This window comes from Sorex fumeus, unplaced genomic scaffold (assembly GCF_029834395.1).
Source record: "Sorex fumeus unplaced genomic scaffold, SorFum_2.1 ptg000309l, whole genome shotgun sequence".
Classification (NCBI taxonomy): domain Eukaryota; kingdom Metazoa; phylum Chordata; class Mammalia; order Eulipotyphla; family Soricidae; genus Sorex; species Sorex fumeus.
Genome location: NW_026606366.1, coordinates 363,139 through 383,918, shown reverse-complemented (window position 1 = coordinate 383,918; position 20,780 = coordinate 363,139). Strand labels below are relative to the sequence as shown.

Below are 20,780 nucleotides of genomic sequence, written 5' to 3'. Positions count from 1 at the left end.
CCACGAGGCCTTCTCTGACCCCCCAGTTAAATTTTAAACTGTGTGGCCGCAGGGGCAGAGATCCTGGCTGGGTAGAGACCTGTGGCCCTGGGTTTGATCACCAGCAAAATAAACTGGTTTTTTTTTGGCCGCGTGCAAGGAAAGCATACTATTGCTCTAGATGCAATTTTTTGTTTATTTTTTTGGGGTTGGGGGGGTCACACCCGGCAATGCTCAGGGAGTTACTCCTGGCCCTGAACTCAGGAATTGCTCCGATGTGATACTGGGGTCAGCGGTGTACAAGGCAAAAGCCTTGCTCAGTGTGCACTTCTGCTCCCCGTACAGCGGGGGAAACTGAGGCTTGGGAGGGCATCATTTAGGTGGGGGGGGCCACACCCACACCCAACTCCCCCTTCAGTCAGCACCACAAGGAACAAGCTTAGAAAAATGTATTTCTTTTTGATCTCTTCGTTTGAAATAACACACACAGCGGGGCGGGGTGGAGGGGTGGTGGAAGTCTTTGTGGGGGGGGGGGTTCCTCCAGTTTCCCAAACATTCAGTTCCTCTTCCGTGGCCTTTTAATGGGGTTCCCCCCCCAGACGTGGAAGAAGTGGGTCGCCCAGTGATCTTAAGCTCAAGATCCAAATATAAAGTGCAAAATGGATCAGGACGGGGTGGGGGGGTGGGGTGCTGGGGGGGGTGGGGCAGGTGTGTGTGGGGGGTGACTTCTCTCATAGAAAAATAGGCCTGGAGTTAAGTGGGGGGGGGCATTTGGCTTGTGCGTGCCTGTGTCTACATTGTTGGGAGCTTGGGGTGAGGGGGAAGTGGTCTGGACCCTCTTGATTCTGGCACCTGGGGGGAGGGGAGCTGGCAGTGCTGGGCGTGTGTGGGGGGGTTTCCCCCTCCAGGAATCATCCCCGAGTCTCAGAGGACTTCCTCGCTGGTCCCTAAGAATGAGCAGCTCCCCCATCCTTCAGAGGGACCCAGGCTGTAAGGTGGGGAGGGGGCCGGGGAACTCTCCCCCCCCCCCCCCGTCCCACTGAAAAATTGTGAGTTGTGGGGAGCTGCTTTCACACAGCGCCAGGAGGCAGGGGGTCACCTGGGGACTCGCGACCTGTCCCCTGGAATGTCTGGAGGACCCTTAAGAGGCCAGCACCCGGCTTCCCTGCAGGCCCCTTAGGACCTGGGGGCGCTCATCACGGTGGGCGGGGTGTGTGCTGGGGGGGGAAGAAGCTCTGTGGGCTGAATTCACTGGGATCTAGATGTGGGGTCTGCGTGCTTGGGATCCAGTGCTGGGTCGGGGAGGTGAGCAATCAGGGTGGGAATCAGGGGTTGGACAGGAAATCTGATGCCCGGAAATGTCCCCCCGTTGGCCTCCTTGGCGGTGAGGTCCTGAGAGTCACCAGGACCCACGAGTTCTGTTGCTGGACTCTTCTTGTAGTGGTTTTAGGAGCCGGGAGCCAGTGGGTCGGGACCTGGCAATCTGGGATCCAGGGGGTCGGGATCCAGGGATCTGGGATCCAGGAGCCAGTGGGTCGGGACCTGGCAATCTGGCATCCAGGGGGTCGGGATCCAGGGATCTGGGATCCAGGAGCCAGTGGGTCGGGACCTGGCAATCTGGCATCCAGGGGGTCGGGATCCAGGGATCTGGGATCCAGGAGCCAGTGGGTCGGAACCTGGCAATCTGGGATCCAGGGGGTCGGGATCCAGGGATCTGGGACTCAGGGATCTGGAACCCAGTGGGTCAGGAGGAGGGCTGGAATGTAGGGATCTGGCGATTTGTAGCAGAAGGCTCCAGGAAGCAGTGTCAAGGCGAAGGACTCTGGGGATCCAGTGGGCGAGGTGAGGGGAATCTGGGATCCAGTGTCATGGGGGAGGGGCACCCCCAGATCTAGGCATTGCATTGATCCAGTGACTGAGGTCTCTCGAGCGTCCAATAATCCAGTGGCTGAGCTTGAAACTCCAAGGGCTGGAAGCTGAGGGAAATCTAGAATCCACCAGTGGGTGGGGAATCTGGGATCTAGGGTGGCATGAAGACACCGGATGGGGGGTCCGGGGCTGCTGGACGCTGGGCTATGAGCGTGATGTGCTCCTGTGATGAGGGTCTTGGGACCCCTGAGAGGGCTCGGGTGGTTAAGACATGGTCGTCGGGCCCCGCTGGGCAGGGCGGGGCGACGTGGGATCCAGGGGCTGGAATGTGAAGACGCGCAGGTGCCCCTCGCTGGCCTGCGGGGATCCTGCGGGCTGAGTGTGTGTGTGTTGTGTGTGTGTGTGTGTGTGTGTAAGGGGGGGCGCTGGGGCTCCCCTGGACGTGCAGTGACTGGGGTGGGCGGCGGGGGTCAGGCTCCGGTCCCTCACCTGGATGTGACCCCCAGCGCCAGCTTCATGTTCTCGTAGACCACGTAGGAGATGCTCACGGCCGGGATGACCTTCATGAAGTTGGGGGCGATGCCCCGGTAGAGGCCCCGCACGCCCTCCTGGGCCACGATGTGCCGTAGCAGCCCCAGCATGGAAGACTGCGGGGCGCCCTCGATGGACGCTGCAGAGAGGGGGATGGGGGCAGAGGTCCAGTAAGGTCCCCGGTCTCCCCACCCGAGCCCTCGTTCCCTGCTCAGCCTCCACCGTCCCCTCCGAGGCTGGCCCAGGGGGTCCCCGCAGTGGGAAGGAGAGAGCCCGTGAAACTACCATAGGGACCTGCTGATCGGTCACTTTTTTTTTTTTCCTCCTTTTTGGGTCGCATTTCTGGCTCTGTGCTCTGGAATTACTCCTGGTGGTGCCCGGGGGACTATAGGGGACGCCGGGGATTGAACCCGGGTCACCCGTGTGCAAGGCAAATTGCCCTCCCTGCTGGACTATCGCTCTGGCCCTCATCAGTCACTATTTATGGCCTTGAACTTGGCTACTCACCTTTCTCCCAGTGGGAACGGCGGGGTTTGGAAGGAGCAGAGGACGAACAGGCAGGCACACGCATGCATGCGTGCGTGTGTGTGTGTGTGTGTGTGTGTGTGTGCCCACGCGCGCACTCACGTGCTCGAGCAAAGTGATTTTTTCCTTTCTGGAATCAGACTCCTCCCTCCTCTCCAGCTCACCCCTCCTCCATTCTGAAGTTCACAGTTGGGCAATCCCGGGGGGGCTGGGGGATTTCTCCTCTTGAACCCCACCTGATAGAACCAGTCCTTCAAAGGGGCTGCATTTCTTCATTTTTTTTCTGAAGCCAGTGATACTCAGGGGTTACTCCTGGCTCTGTGCTCAGGAATCACTCCTGGCAGTGCTCAGCGGACCACCTGGGATGCCAGGGAATGAACCCCAGAAGGCCACGTGCAAAGCAAGTGCCCCACCAACTGGACTCTTCCTCCAGGCCCTCCTCCCATACCCACCTTCCTCCCTGCACCCACAAACTTCGCTACCCCAAAAACCAACATTTTGGAAAATCTTCAAGGAGATTCAGGGAGGAGGGAAGGAGGGAAGAAAATTAATTCATGGGGGTCGGGGGTGAGCAGAGCAATAGTACAGCAGGGAGGGCGTTTGCCTTGCGGCTGACCGGGTTCGATCCCTGGCATCCCCCAGGGTCCCCCGAATATCCCCAGGAGTGATTCCTGAGTGCAGAGCCAGGAATCAGGCTAAAACTAAAAAATAAAGAGGTTCAAATTGCGGGGCTGGAGCGATAGCACAGCGGGGAGGGCGTTTGCCTTGCACGCGGCCGACCTGGGTTCGATTCCCAGCATCCCATTTGGTCCCCCAAGCACTGCCAGGAGTAATTCCTGAGTGCATGAGCCAGGAGGAACCCCTGTGTATCACTGTGACCAAATAAATAAATAAATAAATAAAGAGGTTCAAGTTGCCAGCCTGAAAGGGGGGCTGTCTGCTGAGACCACGGGGCGGATGAAGGTCCCCTGTCGGGACAGAGAGCCTCCCCCCAACGCTGAATCCTGGCGGCGGCCCCCACACCCCAACCTCCCCTGGTATCCTCTGCCCCACCCAACCTCACCTTGCGCCTGCATCCGAGTACGGACCAGGGCCAGCGGGTAGCTGGCGATCTGGCCACACGTGCTGGACACGGTGCCGCAGGCCAGCAGGACCAGGATCCCGGGGTTCGCAGACTCGTGGCTGTACTGCTGAAGCCAGTGGTTCTTTAGGGTCTGGCAGGGAGGGCAGGAGGAAGGGAGGAAGGTTAGCAGTGGGGCACTCGGGGCCGGAGTGACAGCACAGCAGGTAGGGCGTTTGCCTTGCATGCGGCCGACCCGGGTTCGATTCCCAGCATCTCACAGGGTCCCCTGAGCACCGCCAGGGGTAATTCCTGAGTGCAGAGCCAGGAGGAACCCCTGTGCATCGCCGGGTGTGACCCAAAAAGCCAAAAAAAAAAAAAGAAGTGGGGGCACTCAGGGCTGGAGCCATAGGATAGCAGGGAGGGCATTTGCCTTGCACGCGACCGACCTGGGTTCGATCTCTGGCATCCCATTGGGTCCTCCGAGCACCGCCAGGAGTGATTCCTGAGCGCAGAGCCAGGAGTCAGCCCTGAGCATGGTGGCCTGGTGGCCAGGTGGGAGAGAGAGCACAGCCAGGAAAGTGCTGTCCTTGCACTAGGCGGATCGGGTTCAACCCCCAGCATCTCCTTGGGCTGTACCAGGAATGATCCAAGAGCACAGAGCTTGGGGGTAAGGCTGTGTGGAGCCACCCCCAAACCAACCAGAAGAAACAGGAGCCTGGGGGTCCGGAGCGACAGCACACCAGGGGGGTGCTGCTGGCCGCCTTGCATGTGGCCAACCTGGGTTCGATTCCTGACATCCCGTTGGGTCCTCTCTGAGCACCGCCAGGAGTAATTCCTGAGTGCAGAGCCAGAAGGAAGCCCTGAGCATGGCCAGATGTGATCCCAAAACAAAAACCAGACAACAAAAAAACAAAACAGGCGCCTGATTTCAGCAATGCACCTGCTAGTTGGGGGTGGGGGGAAGAGAGAGAGAGAGAGAGAGAGAGAGAGAGAGAGAGAGAGAGAGAGCGAGCTTAAGGTGCCAAGTGCAGGCTTTGCATGCAAGAGACAAGAGACCCCGGTTCACAAGCTCGGAACCCAGCGGCTTCTGGCAGAAATCCTTCCGGATTTAATTACTAAAATATCAGAAATCCCAAACTGTGCGGCCACACGACATCATATGCTCTTCATTATCAGCAATAGAAAACAAATTATCTAATGATGCCTTCTCAGCAGGCAGACCTGTTGAGGGAAAATTCCAAGCAATAATGATAGGTCTTCTGTCAAAAAAATTGAATGTACTCAAAGTAGAGCGAGAGGAAAGTGGAATTGATCCTGCCACAACGGCGGGGTGGGTGGGTGGGATGGGGGATATACTAATTTTTATTTTTTTTTTAATTTTTATTAGTGAAACACCATGAGGTACAGTTGTAGACTTACAAACTTTTGTGCTTGCGTTTCAGTTATATATACTGGGGTTCTTTTTTTTTTTTCTTTTGGGGTCACACCCAGCGATGCTCAAGGGTTATTTCTGGCTCTGCACTCAGGAATTACTCCTGGCGGTGCTCGGGGGACCATATGGGATGCCGGGGATCGAACCCGGGTCGGCCGCGTGCAAGGCAAACGCCTTAACCTGCTGTGCTATCGCTCCGGCCCCTACACTGGGGTTCTTGATGGTGGAACATGTGCACTGGTGAAGGGATGGGTGTTTGATCATTGTATGACCGAGACTTAAACCGGAAAGCCTTGTGACTGTTCTCACGGTGATTCAATAAAGAAAAAAAAAAAAAAAAGAGAGACCCCAGTTCGATCCCTGGTACTCCACAGGATCCCTTGAGCCCCACCAGGAGTGATGCCTGTGCACAGAACCAGGAGTCAACCCTGAACGCAGCTAGGTATGGCCCCCAAACAACAAGACAAAACAAAACAAAAAGCCTTCCTCCCCCTCCTCTTCCTTCTCTCCTCTCATTTTCACCTTTTTGATCTTTGTCTTCACAAGGCCTCTGCCTGGTTCACATCTGCTCCCCACAAAACCGGAAGTGAACAACTTGCTGTAATGTCATTATTTTCTTTTTTTTCTTTTTGGGTCACACCCAGCAATGCACAGGGCTTACTCCTGGCTCTGCACTCAGGAATCGCTCCTGGCGGTGCTCGGGGGACCATCTGGGATGCTGGGACTCGAGCCTGGGTCGGCCGTGTGCAAGGCAAATGTCCTACCGGCTGTACTATCGCTCCAACCCCTCTAATGTCATTTTGAAGCCCTTGCTACTCGCCCCCAATGCCTTCTGTCACATCCAGGGACATCATCTTCCTTGAACTTTGGAGGATGAGACAATTTTATTTGCTTCTTGACCAGCTTTCCTGCTCGCTGCATGTGTGGGGGATAGTTCCCCCAATGTTCTCCCCCACTGTTCTCCGCGGCCCCCCTTCTTTTTTTTTTTGCTTTTTGGGTCACACCCGGCGATGCTCAGGGGTTATTCCTGGCTCTACACTCAGGAATCCCTCCTGGCGGTGCTTGGGGGACCATATGGGATGCCGGGAATTGAACCCAGGTCGGCCACGTGCACGGCAAAATGCCCTACCCGCTGTGCTATCCGGCCCTGCAGCCCCCCTTCTTGAATTTCTGGTTTTGATTTTGGTTTTTGGGTCACGTTTGGCGGTGCTCAGGGCTTCCTCCAGCTTTGCACTCAGCAATCTCCCTCCTGGCAGGACTCGGGGGACTCTATGGGGATGCCGAGGATCGAACCTAGGTCGGCCGCCTGCAAGGCAAACACCCGCCCCGCTGTCCTAACACTCTGGCATGAACAAACTGGTGTCAATTTTATTTTGCTGTTTTTGTTCTGGGGCCACACCCGGTGATGCTCAGGGCTTCCTCCCGGGTCTGCACTCAGCAATCACTCTGGCGGGGCTTGGGGGACCCTTTGGGATGCTGGGGATCAAGCCTGCTTGACCACTTGCAAGGCCAGCGCCCTCTCCACTGGACTCTCCCTCAAGTCCTTCCCTTCTTGCTCTTCTGAACAGCTTCCCTAGGAGTCAAAAAGTCCTGGGGCAGGGCTGGGGCAATAGCACAGTGGGTAGGGCGTTTGCCTTGCACGCAGCCGACCCGGGTTTGATTCCCAGCATCCCATATGGTCCCCCGAGCACCGCCAGGAGTCATTCCTGAATGCAAGAGCCAGGGAAAACCCCTGTGCATCACCGGGTGTGACCCAATAACCACAAAACACAAAAAAACACATTCTTTGGTTGCCATATCTCAAGGACCGGAAGTGTCCCAGGCCAGAGGTGGGAGGATGGGATAGCCACTGACCTCATAGACGGCCAGGTCGATGCCCGCGTAGGGGACGATGCCCAGCATGTTGGGCAGGTAGCCGCGGTAGAAGGCGTGCGGGCCCTCGCGCTCCAGGATGCGCCGCGCACAGTCCAGCAGGCCGTGGTACTGGCCGGATCGGCGCAGGGTCAGCCGTGTCTTCAGCACCTGGGGAGAACCCGGGGGAAACCCCTGAATCAAAAGTCCCTGGAAGAGCACGTTGGGAATACAGGGATTGGGGGATACCGACCCCGAGGGGAGGGGGGCAGGAGACCCAGAGAACAAGTAGTCCCCACCCGATGGCATCAAGCTGGGAAATGCTCTGAGCTGTGCCCCCACGTGACTCTGCCGGAAATGGGGTGGGCTGGAAGAACAACCCAGGTCAGGAGCATCTGGGGTACCCGACACCATGTGATCCAGCCTACTGGGACCCCCACTGTGGATGCGGCTCCCTGGCTTTTGTTTGGGGGCCACACCCGGTAGTGCTTAGGGCTGACTCCTGGCTCCGCATTCAGGAATTACTCCTGGTGGTACTCCGGGGGACCCTATGGGATGCTGGAGATTGTACCCGGGTCAGCTGCGTGCAAGGCAAATGCACTACCCGCTGTGCCTATCACTCCTGCCCAGATCCCTGATTTTTTTTTTTTGCTTTGCTTTTTGGGATTTTGGGTCACACCCGGCAATGCACAGGGGTTACTCCTGGTTCATGCACTCAGGAATCATCCCTGGCGGTGCTCAGGGGACCATATGAGATGCTGGGAATCGAACCTGGGTTGGCCGCATGCAAGGCAAACGCCCTACCCACTGTGCTATTGCTCCAGCCCCAAGCATTTTTTTTTTTTTTGCTTTTTGGGTCACACCCAGCAATGCTCAGGGGTTACTCCTAGCTTTGCACTCAGGAATTACTCCTGGCAATGCTTGGAGGACCATATGGGATGCCAGGGATTGAACCCGGGTCGGCTGCGTGCAAGGCAAACGCCCTACCTGCTGTGCTATCACTCCGGCCCCCCAGGTTTGAGTTCTGGCACCCCATGAGGCCCCCTGAGCTCACCAGGAGTGATCCCTGAATGGAGAGCCAGAAGTTGGCCCTGAGCATAGCTGGGTGCAGCCCCCCCACCAAACCAAAGAGAAATAAGTGAAAATAAAAGGACATATTGGCTCACGGGGCTGCAAATCTCCTGGCACCACACGGCCCCTGAGCTGGGCCAAGAGTGTCTCCCAAAGACGGTCCCCAAATAATAAAGCACTCTTAGAATCTTCTGCTATCCCCAAACTCCACATCCAGATACAGTTACATGTATCAGCTGCCCGTGGCAACTATTGCTACTGCCTGGTAAGTGCAACCTTCACTCTGAGTTACAGAAACTAGAACCTTCAGCCTACATAGTCCTCCAGAAAGAAAGATTCCACGTTTCAGCTTCCCTAAGGGTGTGGCCAAGACATCAGAAGAACATCAAATGCCAATTCCAGAAAACATGCAAACAAAAAAAAAATAAACAAATAAAAAAGCCAGGCAGAAGGAGGTATTTCTTCATCCGTCATTCCTTCTCAGCTGCAAGGTGGATGTGATGTGATGACCGGTGTCCAGGCGGCTATTTTGGGCCCAGGAAGTCACTTCTCTGTTCTCAGAGGCCCAGAGGAAGGAATTCGAGTTCTCTGTCCGTCCGATTTCTAACAGACACCTCCCTCCCCCCATAACCCAGAACCTGAAAACACTTGGTCCTCAAAAAAATTTGCCCCTGGGCACTGGTGGAGGGATGGGGACTTGATCATTGTCAAATTGAAACCCAAGCACAAAAATGTGTAAGTCTGCAACTGTACCTCATGATGTCTCACTATTAAAAAATAAAAAATATAATAAAATAAAATAAAAAATTTGCCCCAGGGTCCAAGCATTCCCAAGAATCCCTTTCTGTCCAAGAGATGCCCCCCCCCTCCAGGCTCACCTCCATGGGGTAAATGATGGTTTGGGCCGTGGCACCGGCCAGGGAACCCGCCACGAAGCGCTCCTGCACCCGGAGGGTCTCCTGCTGTCCACGGATGGCCCGCTTTATCTGGGGGGGGGCCGGGGACAGGTGAGTGGTTGGGGCCTGGGGGCGGAGCCTAGTTGGCCCCGCCCACTGGGCGTGGCCTCTCCCGGGCCCCGCCCCGCCCAGCACCACACCTGCTCATAGGCCATGAACCTGATCGCGGACTCCGGGGCGATCTTGAGCACGTTGATGCCGTTCCCCCGCCACAGGGAGCGCACGCCCCCTTCCTGGATCATGCTGCGGAGCCCCCCCAGGATGTTGAGCTTGTTGGTCTTGGAGGCATGAACCTGGGTGGGGGGAGACAAAGCGTGGAGTGGACTATTTTCTACGTTTCTGTGTTTTGCTATTTTTTTTTGTTTTTTGTTTTTTTTTTGCTTTTTGGGTCACACCTGGCGATGCACAGGGATTACTCCTGGTTCATGCACTCAGGAATGACTCCTGGCGGTGCTCAGGGGACCCTATGGGATGCTGGGGATCGAACCCTAGTGGGTCGCGTGCAAGGCAAACGCCCTACCCGCTGTGCTATCATTCCAGCCCCTGTTTTGCCTTTTTTTTTTTTTTTTTTTTTTGCTTTTTGGGTCACACCTGGCGATGCACTGGGGGTCACTCCTGGTTCATGCACTCAGGAATTACTCCTGGCGGTGCTCAGGGAACCATATGGGATGCTGGGAATCGAACCCTAGTGGGTCGCGTGCAAGGCAAACCGCCCTACCCGCTGTACTATCATTCCAGCCCCTGTTTTGCTATTTTTGAGGGTGTGGGCTGCACCCCGCAATGCTCAGGGCTGACTCCTGGCTCTGCACTCAGGTATCCCTCCTGGCGGGGCACAGGGAGGCTCTGTGGGGTGCTGCGGATGGCACTCAGGTCTGCTGGCCAGCGAGGCACAGGAAATGCCCTCCCTGACTCGCGTTTTCTTTTTTTTTTTTTTTTTTTTTTTTTTGCTTTTTGGGTCACACCCGGCGACGCACAGGGGTTCCTCCTGGCTCTGCACTCAGGAGTTACTCCTGGCGGTGCTCAGGGAACCACATGGGATGCTGGGAATCGAACCCTAGTGGGTCGCGTGCAAGGCAAACGCCCTACCCGCTGTGCTATTGCTCCAGCCCCAAGACCCGCGTTTTTTTTTTAAATCGAAGCACTGTAGCACTGTTCTTCCTTGTTCATCGATTTGCTTGAGTACCAGTAACGTCTCCACTGTGAGACTTGTTGTTACTGTTTTTGGCATATCAAATAACACCACGGGGAGCTTTGCCAGGCTCTGCCATGCGGGCAGGATACTCTTGGTAGCTTCCCAGGCTCTCTGAGAGGAATCGAACCCGGGTCGGACGCGTGCAAGGCAAAAAACACCCTACCCGCTGTGCTATCACTATAAATTTTTTCAATTGGGGATGGGGTCACTTTCTGCGAATAGAGGGACATGTCACTCCCGGACTCTCTTTTGCTTTTTGGATCACACCTGGCGATGCTCAGGGGTTCCTCCTGGCTCTGCACTCAGGAATTACTCCTGGCTGCGCTCGGGGGATATGGGATGCTGGGGATCGAACCCAGGTTGAGCCCTGCTCCATCCTCACCCCGGGACTCCTCACCTGCATGAAAACCTTGAGACGGTCCAGGGGCGCAGTGCCCGTTCGGGACACGGCCCCCGCCACCGCGCCGGACACCAGCTGCTTCCACCACATGCCTGTCATCTTCTCCTGCTCGGAGAACTCATCGGGGACCGTCAGGCTCTCGCCGATGTCCAGTACCTGTGGATGGAGGGCGGGGCTGTGAAACTGTGGGGGAGGGGAGGGACAGGAGCAGAGGCAGGGGATGGGGACAGGGCACTGCTCCCTTCTCCCACTGGCCACCCCCCTCCGGCCCGGGGCACCCCCACCTCACCGTGGAATGTTTCCAGAAGTAGAGCACGTCTTCCACATTCTCCAGCGAATGCAAGAGGAAGTGGTCCCTCCACTCCTGCCAATCAATGGTCATCGTCCCATCTCGGTCCATGCTGGTGGGGGGGGAAAGGGGAGCGCAGTGGGGGGGACAGAGTCAAGGCCCCTGCCAGGGCCTGGGTTTGAAGGGTAAAGAGGAATACCTCGGGGCTGGAGCGATAGCACAGCGGGTAGGGCGTTTGCCTTGCACGGGGCCCACCCGGGTTCGATTCCCAGCATCCCATAGGGTCCCCTGAGCACCGCCAGGAGTCATTCCTGAGTGCAGAGCCAGGAATAACCCCTGTGCATCGCCAGGTGTGACCCAAAAACCAAAAAAAAAAAAAAAGAGAGAGAAATGCCTCCGTTTATTTGGAGGTGGGGAGGGGAGGGGCGAAAGGGGGTGTTAGCGGTGCTGGGGCTGGGGACAATTCCTGGCTCTGTGCTCAGGAGCGCCGCCCTGGCGGGTGCTTGGGGAACTCCCATGCGGTGCTGGCGGTTGGCTTTTTTTTTTTTTTTTTTTTTTTTTGCCTTTTTTGGGTCACACCCAGCAATGCTCAGGGGTCACTCCTGGCTCTGCACTCAGGAATTCCTCCTGGCGGTGCTTGGGGGACCATATGGGATGCTGGGGATCGAACCCGGGTCGGCCGCGTGCAAGGCAAACGCCCGACCCGCTGTGCTATCTCTCCAGCCCCTGGCGGTTGGCTTTAAGGCCAGCACCTTCAGCTCGGTACTGTTATTCTGCCAGAGGTGCTCCCTTTTTACCAGGGTGCGGGAAACAGGCGCACGGAGGCACCAGTGAAGTCCAGCTTCTCGACCACACCCACATGCCAGCGCTGGGTCGGAGTCCTGGAGACTCAAAGAGGTTGAGGGGCTGGGGGGTGAGGGACAGCCCCCCCCAATGCCTCCCCTGCTGACTCACCTGTGTAGAATTTTCTCGGCTTGCTCCAATGTGATGGAAATTCCCAATGCTCGGAAGCTCTGCTGAATCTCAGAGACATCGATATGACCTGCAGAGGGGACAGGGCAAGGGGTCCCTTGGCATGATGGGCGTTTAATCTCCAGCACCCCATTGGGTCCCCCAAGCACCACCAGGAGTAACTCCTGAGTGCAGAGCCTGGAGGAACCCTTAAGCATCTCCAGGTATAGCCCCCGCCCCCCACCGACAAAAATAGACCCAGGATCCCGGGACACAGATGAGGTGTACGGCAGGGAGGGGGTCTCCCTGTCACCCCCACTCTGGCTCAGAGAGGAGGGGGTGGAACTATTCTGCTCCATGCAAGAATAAATAAGGAGCTGGAACAATAGCACAGCGGGGAGGGCGTTTGCCTTGCACGCGGCCAACCCGGGTTCGATTCCCAGCATCCCATAGGGTCCCCCTGAGCACTGCCAGGAGTAATTCCTGAGTGCAGAGCCAGGAGGAAGCCCTGTGCATCGCCGGGTGTGACCCGAAAAGCAAAAGAAAATAAAAAAAAAAATAAAGAAAGAATAAATAAATGAGAGAATGGAGTGATACACAGGAAGAAGGCATTTTCTGGCTTGGATCCTTGGCGCCCCCAAAAGATACCCAAATCTCCTTCCGGAGTGATCCCTGAGCACAGAACCTGGACCCCGTCTTGAGCACCTTGTAGGTGTGACCTACAACCTTCCCCTCCAACCGCCACACACACACACACAAAGAATAAATAAATCCAAGAGTATGTAAATGGGTTTCTAAGCCCGGGGAATCAAGTAGTGATGGGGGGGGGGCTGGAGCGATAGCACAGTGGTAGGGCGTTTGCCTTGCATGCAGAAGGCCCAGCCGAACTGGGTTCGATTCCTCCGCCCCTCTCGGAGAGCCCGGCAAGCTACCGAGAGGATCTCGCCCGCACGGCAAAGCCTGGCAAGCGACCCGTGACATATTCAATATGCCAAACACAGTAACAACAAATCTCACGATGAAGATGTTACTGGGCCCACTCGAGCAAATTGATGAACAACAGGAGGATCGTGACCGTGATAGAAATAAATCCAAGAGTATGTAAATGGATTTCTAAGCCTGGGGAATCAAGAAGTGATGGGGGGGGAGGCGCTGGAGCGATAGCACAGCGGGGAGGGCGTTTGCCTTGCATGCGGCCGACCCGGGTTCGATTCCCAGCATCCCATAGGGTCCCCCGAGTACTGCCAGGAGTAATTCCTGAGTGCAGAGTCAGGAGTAACCCCTGTGCATCACCAGGTGTGACACAAAAAAAAAGAAAAAAAAAAAAGGAAGTGAGGAAGTGATCAGGGGAGGCAGAGCCATAGCAAGAAGGGTGCTGGTCCTGCATGCGGCAGACCCGGGTTCGATCCCCAGCATTCAATAGGGTCTCCCAAGCCCTGCTAGGAGTGATCCCTGAGTGCAGAGCCGGGAGGAAGCCCTGAGCACTGCTGCTGTGATCCCAAAACAAGAAAAAAAAAAGCAAAAAATAAAAGAGGTCAGGGGGCAGGCACAGAAGATGCAATGGGAGGGGCTGGCGTTTGCCTTGCATGTGGCCGACCCGGGTTCGATTCCCAGCATCCCCTAGGATCCCCCGAGCGCCACCAGGAGTAATTCTGAGTGCAGAGCCAGGAGGAACCCCTGGGCATCGCCGGGTGTGACCCAAAAAGCAAAAGAAAAGAAGCTGTGATGGGAGAGGGGTGGGAGTCGAGGAGCAGTGGGTGGGAGGCAGAGCAGACGAAGATCAGGGGTCCCACCATGGAAGGAAAAAGCAGGTGGGCTGGAGTGGTTGGGCCTCGAACCACCTAAGGGGGTGACGGAGGCTCCTGAAATAGTCTCTGAGTCACCGGGGAGAAGCGGCCGTGCCCCTCCTCCTCACGCTGCATTCTCAGTGCCACTGGGGGTGCGGAGGGGGGTGGCGGGGAGCAGCCCGGAGCCCTGCCCGCGCCTTGCCTTACCGTCCTGGTTGCGGTCCAGGCTGTGGAAGAGCAGGAGCAGACGCTGTTCGCGCTCCTGGAGGTAGCAGATAAACTCCTCCAGGTCCAGCCCCACCTCGGCGTCGCTGCCCTCTGCGGAGATGCCCTGGGGACCGGGATGGGGGCAGACACCAGGATCTCCGTGATGAACGGTGGTGGGACTCAGGACTAGCCCTGCGGTTCCCCGGAGCCCAGCGCCGGGAGAATGGAGATAGAGACCCCCCAGATCCTCAGAGGGTGGTTGGCAGAATGCGATGGAGAGGGCAAACTGAGGCAGCTCAAGGTCAGGGCCCGCCTTCAAGGTCATAGGGCTGCGAGGTCTCAGGGAGCTCGAACTCCTGGGAAACCTATTTTTCTTTCCTTCCTTCTTTCCATTTTTTCTTTCTCTTTCTTTCTGGTCCTTTCTTTTTTTTTTTGCTTTTTGGGTCACACCTTGCGATGCACAGGGGTTCCTCCTGGCTCTGTGCTCAGGAATCACCCCTGGCAGTGCTCAGGGGACCCTATGGGATGCTGGGAATCGAACCCGGGTCGGCTGCGTGCAAGGCAAACGCCCTACCCGCTGTGCTATCTCTCCAGCCCCCCTTCCTTCCTTCCTTCCTTCCTTCCTTCCTTCCTTCCTTATTTCCTTCTCCCCCTTTCTTTTTTGGAGGGTGACCCACATCTAGCTGTCCTCAGGGCTGACTCCTGGCTCTGCACACAGGGATCTGCACACAGGTGGGGCTCAGGGGACCCTATGGGGTGCTGAGGACAGAACCCGGGTCAACCTCATGTGAGGCAAGCACCCTCCTTGCTGTACTATGACTCTGGCCCCTCTCGCTCTTCTTTTCTTTTGTGCCAGGGACTCCCCCCACAGTGCTCCCCCACTGAGCTGCATCATCCCAGGCTCTCTTGTGTGCTTCTCTCCCTGTTTTTTTTTTTTTTTTTGGGGGGGGAAGAGGGCACACCGTTATGCTCACGGCTTACTCCTATCTCTGTGCTCATGGCTTACTCCCACCAGGGCTTGGTGAGGGGGGCGGTCTCTGGGACACCAAGGATAGAACCCGGGTCAGCCGTGTGCAAGGCAAGTGCCTTTCCCGCTGTACTATCTCTCGGCACTCCCCTCTCTCTTTAGTTTTGAGTCACACCCAGCAGTGCTCAGGTCTGACTCCTGACTCTGTGCTCAAGGATCACTACTGCTGGGAGGGCAGACATGGGGGACCCTATGCGATGCTGGGGATCGCACCTAGAGCCATGTACTAGGCAAGCACCTTCCCCGCCCCCCCCTCCCCACCACCTATAAATGTCTTTTGCCTGGAGGCGGTAACAGCCCAGGCCCAGACACCCTCTGACCAGCCAGCAGGGCCCAGCTCCACCAGCAGCCTCAGTTTCCCCATCTGGGAAATGGGAGGCGGGACACCCTGGGTGACGGCTCCTGGGTGACGGCCACCGCGAGTAGAGGCCGTCTGAGGCTGGACAGGCCCCCCAGGACTGGGTCCCTGGCAAAGGGCAGGCGGGGGTGGGGGTTGGATTGCAAACAGGCTGAGGGCAGTGGGGGAGCGGTGCCTCCCAGAGGGGGGGGGTTGCAGGCCAGCCTGGAGCTGTGCAGAGTTCAACCCAAGCTGTGTCCAGCTCAGGACAGTGGACCCGGCTGCGTGGCCTGGCGGGCATCCCGGCGCGGGAGGCGGGGGCAGGAGCCACCGGGACCTCGGGGGTTGGCAGCCGAACTGCAGGCGAAGGGCTTGGGGGGTGGCCGGGCTCTGGAGAGACCCCTCTGGGCTCGGAGGCGGGTGCCCAGGGCGAAGGGGCCAGCGATGCCCCGGCTGGACACAAGGAGCAGCGTTCGGCCGTGCAGGGGGGTCCCCCAGGCGGACTGGGCGGGGGTGGGGGGCGGCCTGGGCTGTGCTGGGCTGGGGGGTGCCGGAGGGGGGTACCTGCTGGGCGCCGCGGTCCGGGTCGCCCGCGCCCAGCCGGGCCAGCCCCTGGCGCAACTCGTGCATGTCCACGCGGCCATCCTTGTTACTGTCCAGCTCCTCGAAGAGGCGACCCCAGCGCTGCCGCCTCTCCGCGTCGCCCGGGCCCCCCCGCATGGCGCCCACCCGCGCAGGGAGGGGGGGAGGGGAGGCCCGGCCGCGGCGGCCTCAGCGGGGGCTTCGCGGCTCCCCCTCCCCCCCGGGGCCCCGCAGGGCCAGCACCGCGGCCACGGCCACCGCAGCCTCCGCCGCTGCCCGCCCGCCGGCCGCTGGCACCCGCAGGAGGAGACGCCGACTGGTAGCCGTCGCCGCCCGCGCCGGAACTCGCGTCTCCTCCCCCCACCCCCCACGCCCCCACGCCCCGGCCGGCTGGGGAGGTGGGTGGGTGGGTGGGTGGGTGGGGGGCGGGGAGGGGGGGCCGGGGGCGGGGCTGGGGGTGTGGGGCGGGGAGGTCAGGGCTATTCCGGTATTGCACCTGCCCGCGGGGGTGCAAGGGTTCACTCCGGGGAGGAGGCGGTTCCAAAGTGTTCAGTTCTGCAGCGGGGAGGCCGCTGGCCTTGCACACTGCCGGCCCGGTGCAATCCCTGGCACCTGCCAGGGTGGCCTGGAGCATCGCCAGGCGCGATCCCTGAATGCAGAGCCAAGCCCTGAGCCTCGATCGCCGGGTGTGGACCAACACTCCCCTGCACCCTTTCAAAAAAAAAAAAAAAGTCAGTTCTGGGTTTCGTCTCGCCTGCTGCCAGCGATCGGGTGGCATCTTTCCTTTTTTTTTAATCGACCTCCCAACCCGTACGATGCCGCACGATCTCGTCCCAGAAGAGATTCAAGAACCAAGTCTGCGCCACCTGCCCGCCCGCCCGCCCGCCCGCTGCACGGTCCCGGCTCGGCCCCAGACGCAGAAGATCAATCCAGACGCGGGGCTCAGCCTCGGCGCCTTCTTCTCGCCCGCGCGCGTCTTTGCGGCCCGGGGTGGGGGGTGGGAAACGTAAAATCAACCAACGGCGCTGCGGCAAAGTCGGCCGCCTATTGGTCAGAGTCGCCGGGGCTGCGCCCGCTCGCCCCGCCCACTGGGGGCGGGGCTTCCCCTTGACCCGAAGCTGCCTCGTGTCCCCCCCACCCCCTTCCCCCCCCGCCGGGAGGCTCGGCTCAGCGTCTTAAAGGGGCCGCAGCCGAATGCAGCGCCCGGGCCGTCGGCTGTCTCCGTCTCTGCCCGAGGCTCTGAAGGTTCCCGGCGGCCAGTCCGGGGACAAAGACCCAGTAGCCGGAGCTGGGCCCCAGCCTGTCGCGCAAGCTGCACCTGCTGGACGTCCCACCCACTCGTTGCGGACGCAGTTTCTCCTTTCACCAATAGGGGGAGGGGCGCCCTCCCGCTTGACAGCAAATAATGACCAAAGCGAACGTGGATTCTATGCGTGCACATGCCAGGCCTTTTACTCACCTCTCTCGAGCTTCCTCGCCCGAACCCTATAAGGGAGGTGAGGGAAAAAGGAAGTTCAGCCACTCTCGCCCTCTGGCCGGTCGACGTGTCCCATCAGAGAAAGAGCAAACAATCTGGACTTTTTTTTTTTTTTTTTTTTTTGCTTTTTGGGTCACACCCGGTGATGCACAGGGGTTCCTCCTGGTTCATGCACTCAGGAATGACTCCTGGCCATGCTCGGGGGACCCTATGGGATGCTGGGAATCGAACCTGGGTCGGGCTGCGTGCAAGGCAAATGCCCTACCCGCTGTGCTATATCACTCCAGCCCCCAATCTGGACTTTTAAAAAAAATTTTTTTTTTTTTGCTTTTTGGGTCACACCCGGCGATGCACAGGGGTTCCTCCTGGTTCATGCACTCAGGAATGACTCCTGGCCGTGCTCGGGGGACCCTATGGGATGCTGGGAATCGAACCTGGGTCCGGCTGCGTGCAAGGCAAACGCCCGACCCGCTGTGCTATTGCTCCAGCCCCCCCCTCCCCAATCTGGACTTTTAAAAATATTTTAATCTTGAAAAATTTTGAGCCGTCACACCCCGCTATGCTCAGAGGTTCCTCCTGGATCTGCACTCAGGGATCACTCCTGGCTCTTGGGGACCCTAGGGGGTGTCAAGGACCGAACCTGGGTTGGCTGCATGCAAGGCAAGTGAAGGTCTTCCCTAGTCTCTATTTCTCCCGGCCACAACCGAGGCTTCTTGCCCATCGCTGTAGTTCAGAAATGATTCATTCTCCCTGCACCCAAAGTCCCCAGTGGATGTCATCTCGTTATCACTATTCTTTATTCAATGAAACAACTTAGGCGGGCTCATTGTGTGCTCACTCCACTTCTGCTTATTATATAATAATAATAATAATAATAATAATAATATGCCCCAGCGCTGCCCGCAACCCAGGTATATTCCTATAGGGGTCACGAGCACGAGCATCCTGTTATTCGTCAATTTCCTCGAGCAGGCACCAGTAACGTCTCCTTCTTCCTAGCCCTGAGATTTTAAAAGAGCCATTTCAATGCTCTTTTAGGATTAGGAGAATGAGACCCATCACTGTTACTGGTATTTGGCATATTGAGCACGACACGGGAAGTTTGCCAGACTCTGCCGTGCGGGCAGGATACTTTTGGTAGCCTGCCAGGTTCTCCAAAGGAAAATAAGATAATAAGATGTTGCGTGGCCACCAATGCGGCCGCGCGCTTCTAGGAGCTGGATTTTATAGTCTCTGCATCTTGGCCGTTAATGGGACCAACCTGGTGCTGGCGGCAGCTGGTGGGTGTGACGCCTACCTACTGGAAGACGAGGGGGTCTGGTTGGAGAAGGCCCAGTCCCAGTTCGAGTAGGCTTGGAGACCTCAGCCCCTGGACCCGCATGCCTGGGTTCCTCTGCCAGTTCTTTCATGCATGGGGCTCATCCGAACATGTGGAGAGTGGTCCCAGCATGGCCATGGCTGGCTCCGGAGGTCCTCAGCTGCTGGGGTTCTGCTCAGGGCGGGCGGGGGGGGGGTGAGAGAAACTCAACCCTCCCCCCTCCAAGGGGCCCCAGTGAGGACAGCCAGGCCCGGGGGCAGGAGACTCTGCTCTTATACTCCTATAGGGGTATCCCAGACAAATGAGCTCCTTAAAGAGGGGCCCCTAGTAGGTATTTTCATCCCCAGGGGAGTCTTACAGGTGCCTTACAACCTGCAAGCTGAGTGATTGGGACACAGGTGCCAAACAGGTGCTGTCTCACAGGTGTCTGATTGACAGATGTGTGTCTATCCACATCAGCCTCTGCCCAGATGTTTCACTATGTGCCTGAAGTTCTCAAACACCCCCCAACACACACATCTCTCTAGCTCATGGTTTATTTCTTCCTTCTTTCTTCTTTTCTTTCTTCTTTCTCTTTCTTTCTTTCTTTCTTTCCTTCCTTCCTTCCCTCCTTCCTTCTTTCTGTCTTTCTTTCTCTCTTTTTTGAGCCATACCCAGCTGTGCTTCTCAGGGCTGCCTCCTGATTGGGCTCCCAGGAATCACTCCTAGGACTCAGGGAACCATCTGGAGTTCTGGTGACCAAATCCAGGTCGGCCTCCTACAAGGCAAATGCCCTGTTCACTTGTACTGTCTCTCCAGCCCACAGGTGGGTTTCTTGTGGAGAGGAAGCTTGGGGCCACACCAACGATGATCAGCGGTTACTCCTGGCTCTGCACTCAGTAATCACTCCTGGTGGTGCTCAGAGGATCCTATGGGATGCCAGGGATCGAACCCGGGTCGGCCATGTACAAATTAAACGCCCTCCCCACTGTACTATGCGTTGGCCCCCCATGGGGGGGGTAAACCTATGTTCCTCCACCCATAGAAACATTCTACAAATGTCCCCTCCCCCTCCTCAGCTGGGTCCCACACAGGGGTCTTTTAAGGCATGTGCGTGTCCTCTAGATGTTTCCAGTACATTCCCACGCCAAAAGTCCTATCAGCGACATTCATTTCACAGGTCACCCAAGCGGATGCCTTTCCAAATCAGGGATCCCCGGGGGCTGGAGCTATAGTATAGCAGGTTGGGTGCTTTTCTTTGCAAGTGGCCGACCCGATTGGATCCCCGCACCCCAACAGGCTCCCCTAAGCCCCCCCCCCCCCAGGAGTGATTCCTGAGCGCAGAGCCAGGAGTCAGCCCTGAGCACTACCGAGTGCGGCCCCAAATCAAAACAAATCAAAACAAAACAGGCAAAGCAGAAATTACCCCGCCCCTCGCGTGAGGGCGCTGCAGTCGGCAGGAGTTCCCCCTAATGCAGGTGTTTTCTGCACAGGTGCACAGATGTCTGCTGTCCAGGCGTGCATGCGTGCAGACGCAGACTCCTTTTCATCAGGGGCTCCACATCCGGATGCTCCCAGGACCTTGAAAACCTTCAGACACTAGAGTCCCAGGACCCACCTCCCCTAAAATCTCTCTCTCTCTTTTTTTTTTCGCTTTTTGGGTCACACCCGGTAATGCTCAGGGGTTACTGCTGGCTCTGCACTCAGGAATGACTCCTGGCGGTGCTCAGGGGACCATATGGGACGCTGGGAATCGAACCCAGATCGGCCGCATGCAAGGCAAACACCCTACCCCCTATGCTATCACTCCAGCCCCCACATTAATTATTTTTAAAAGGTAAAAGGTAAAGGCCCTCCCGTTGATCATCGATTTGCTCGAGCGGGCCCAGTAACGTCTCCATTGGAGACTTTGCTGTTACTGTGTCTGGCATTCGATATAATTATTTTTAATTTTTTT

General features: G+C 57.6%; 1 protein-coding gene across 2 annotated transcripts; it reads right to left on the bottom strand.

Annotated features, from left to right (window-relative positions):
* Positions 1-995: 995 nt before the first annotated feature.
* On the bottom strand, positions 996-16,335 carry SLC25A23 (solute carrier family 25 member 23). Of its 2 annotated transcripts, XM_056109548.1 has the most exons (10): positions 16,032-16,335; positions 14,104-14,227; positions 12,113-12,200; positions 11,159-11,270; positions 10,867-11,025; positions 9,418-9,570; positions 9,200-9,307; positions 7,254-7,421; positions 3,968-4,118; positions 996-2,518 (listed from the first exon to the last, which is right to left on the bottom strand). In XM_056109548.1, exons 1-10 carry the CDS (start codon positions 16,185-16,187, stop codon positions 2,334-2,336), a joined length of 1,404 nt encoding a protein of 467 aa, XP_055965523.1. In that variant the 5' UTR covers positions 16,188-16,335; the 3' UTR covers positions 996-2,333. The 2 variants fall into 2 exon arrangements, with proteins under 2 accessions (XP_055965523.1, XP_055965524.1); XM_056109549.1 differs by lacking the exon at positions 14,104-14,227 and having other exon boundaries at positions 16,032-16,170.
* Positions 16,336-20,780: the final 4,445 nt, after the last annotated feature.

What these genes read in the sequence shown, in the direction of transcription:
- SLC25A23 (XM_056109548.1), bottom strand. Translation starts at nt 16,187, where the DNA reads ATGCGGGGGGGCCCGGGCGACGCGGAGAGGCGGCAGCGCTGGGGTCGC. An exon ending in CCTGGACCGCAACCAGGACG is followed by an intron (nt 12,201 to 14,103) that starts GTAAGGCAAGGC and finishes TCCCCTCTGCAG; the next exon opens with GTCATATCGATGTCTCTGAG. An exon ending in TACTCGGATGCAGGCGCAAG is followed by an intron (nt 2,519 to 3,967) that starts GTGAGGTTGGGT and finishes CCCTCTCTGCAG; the next exon opens with CGTCCATCGAGGGCGCCCCG.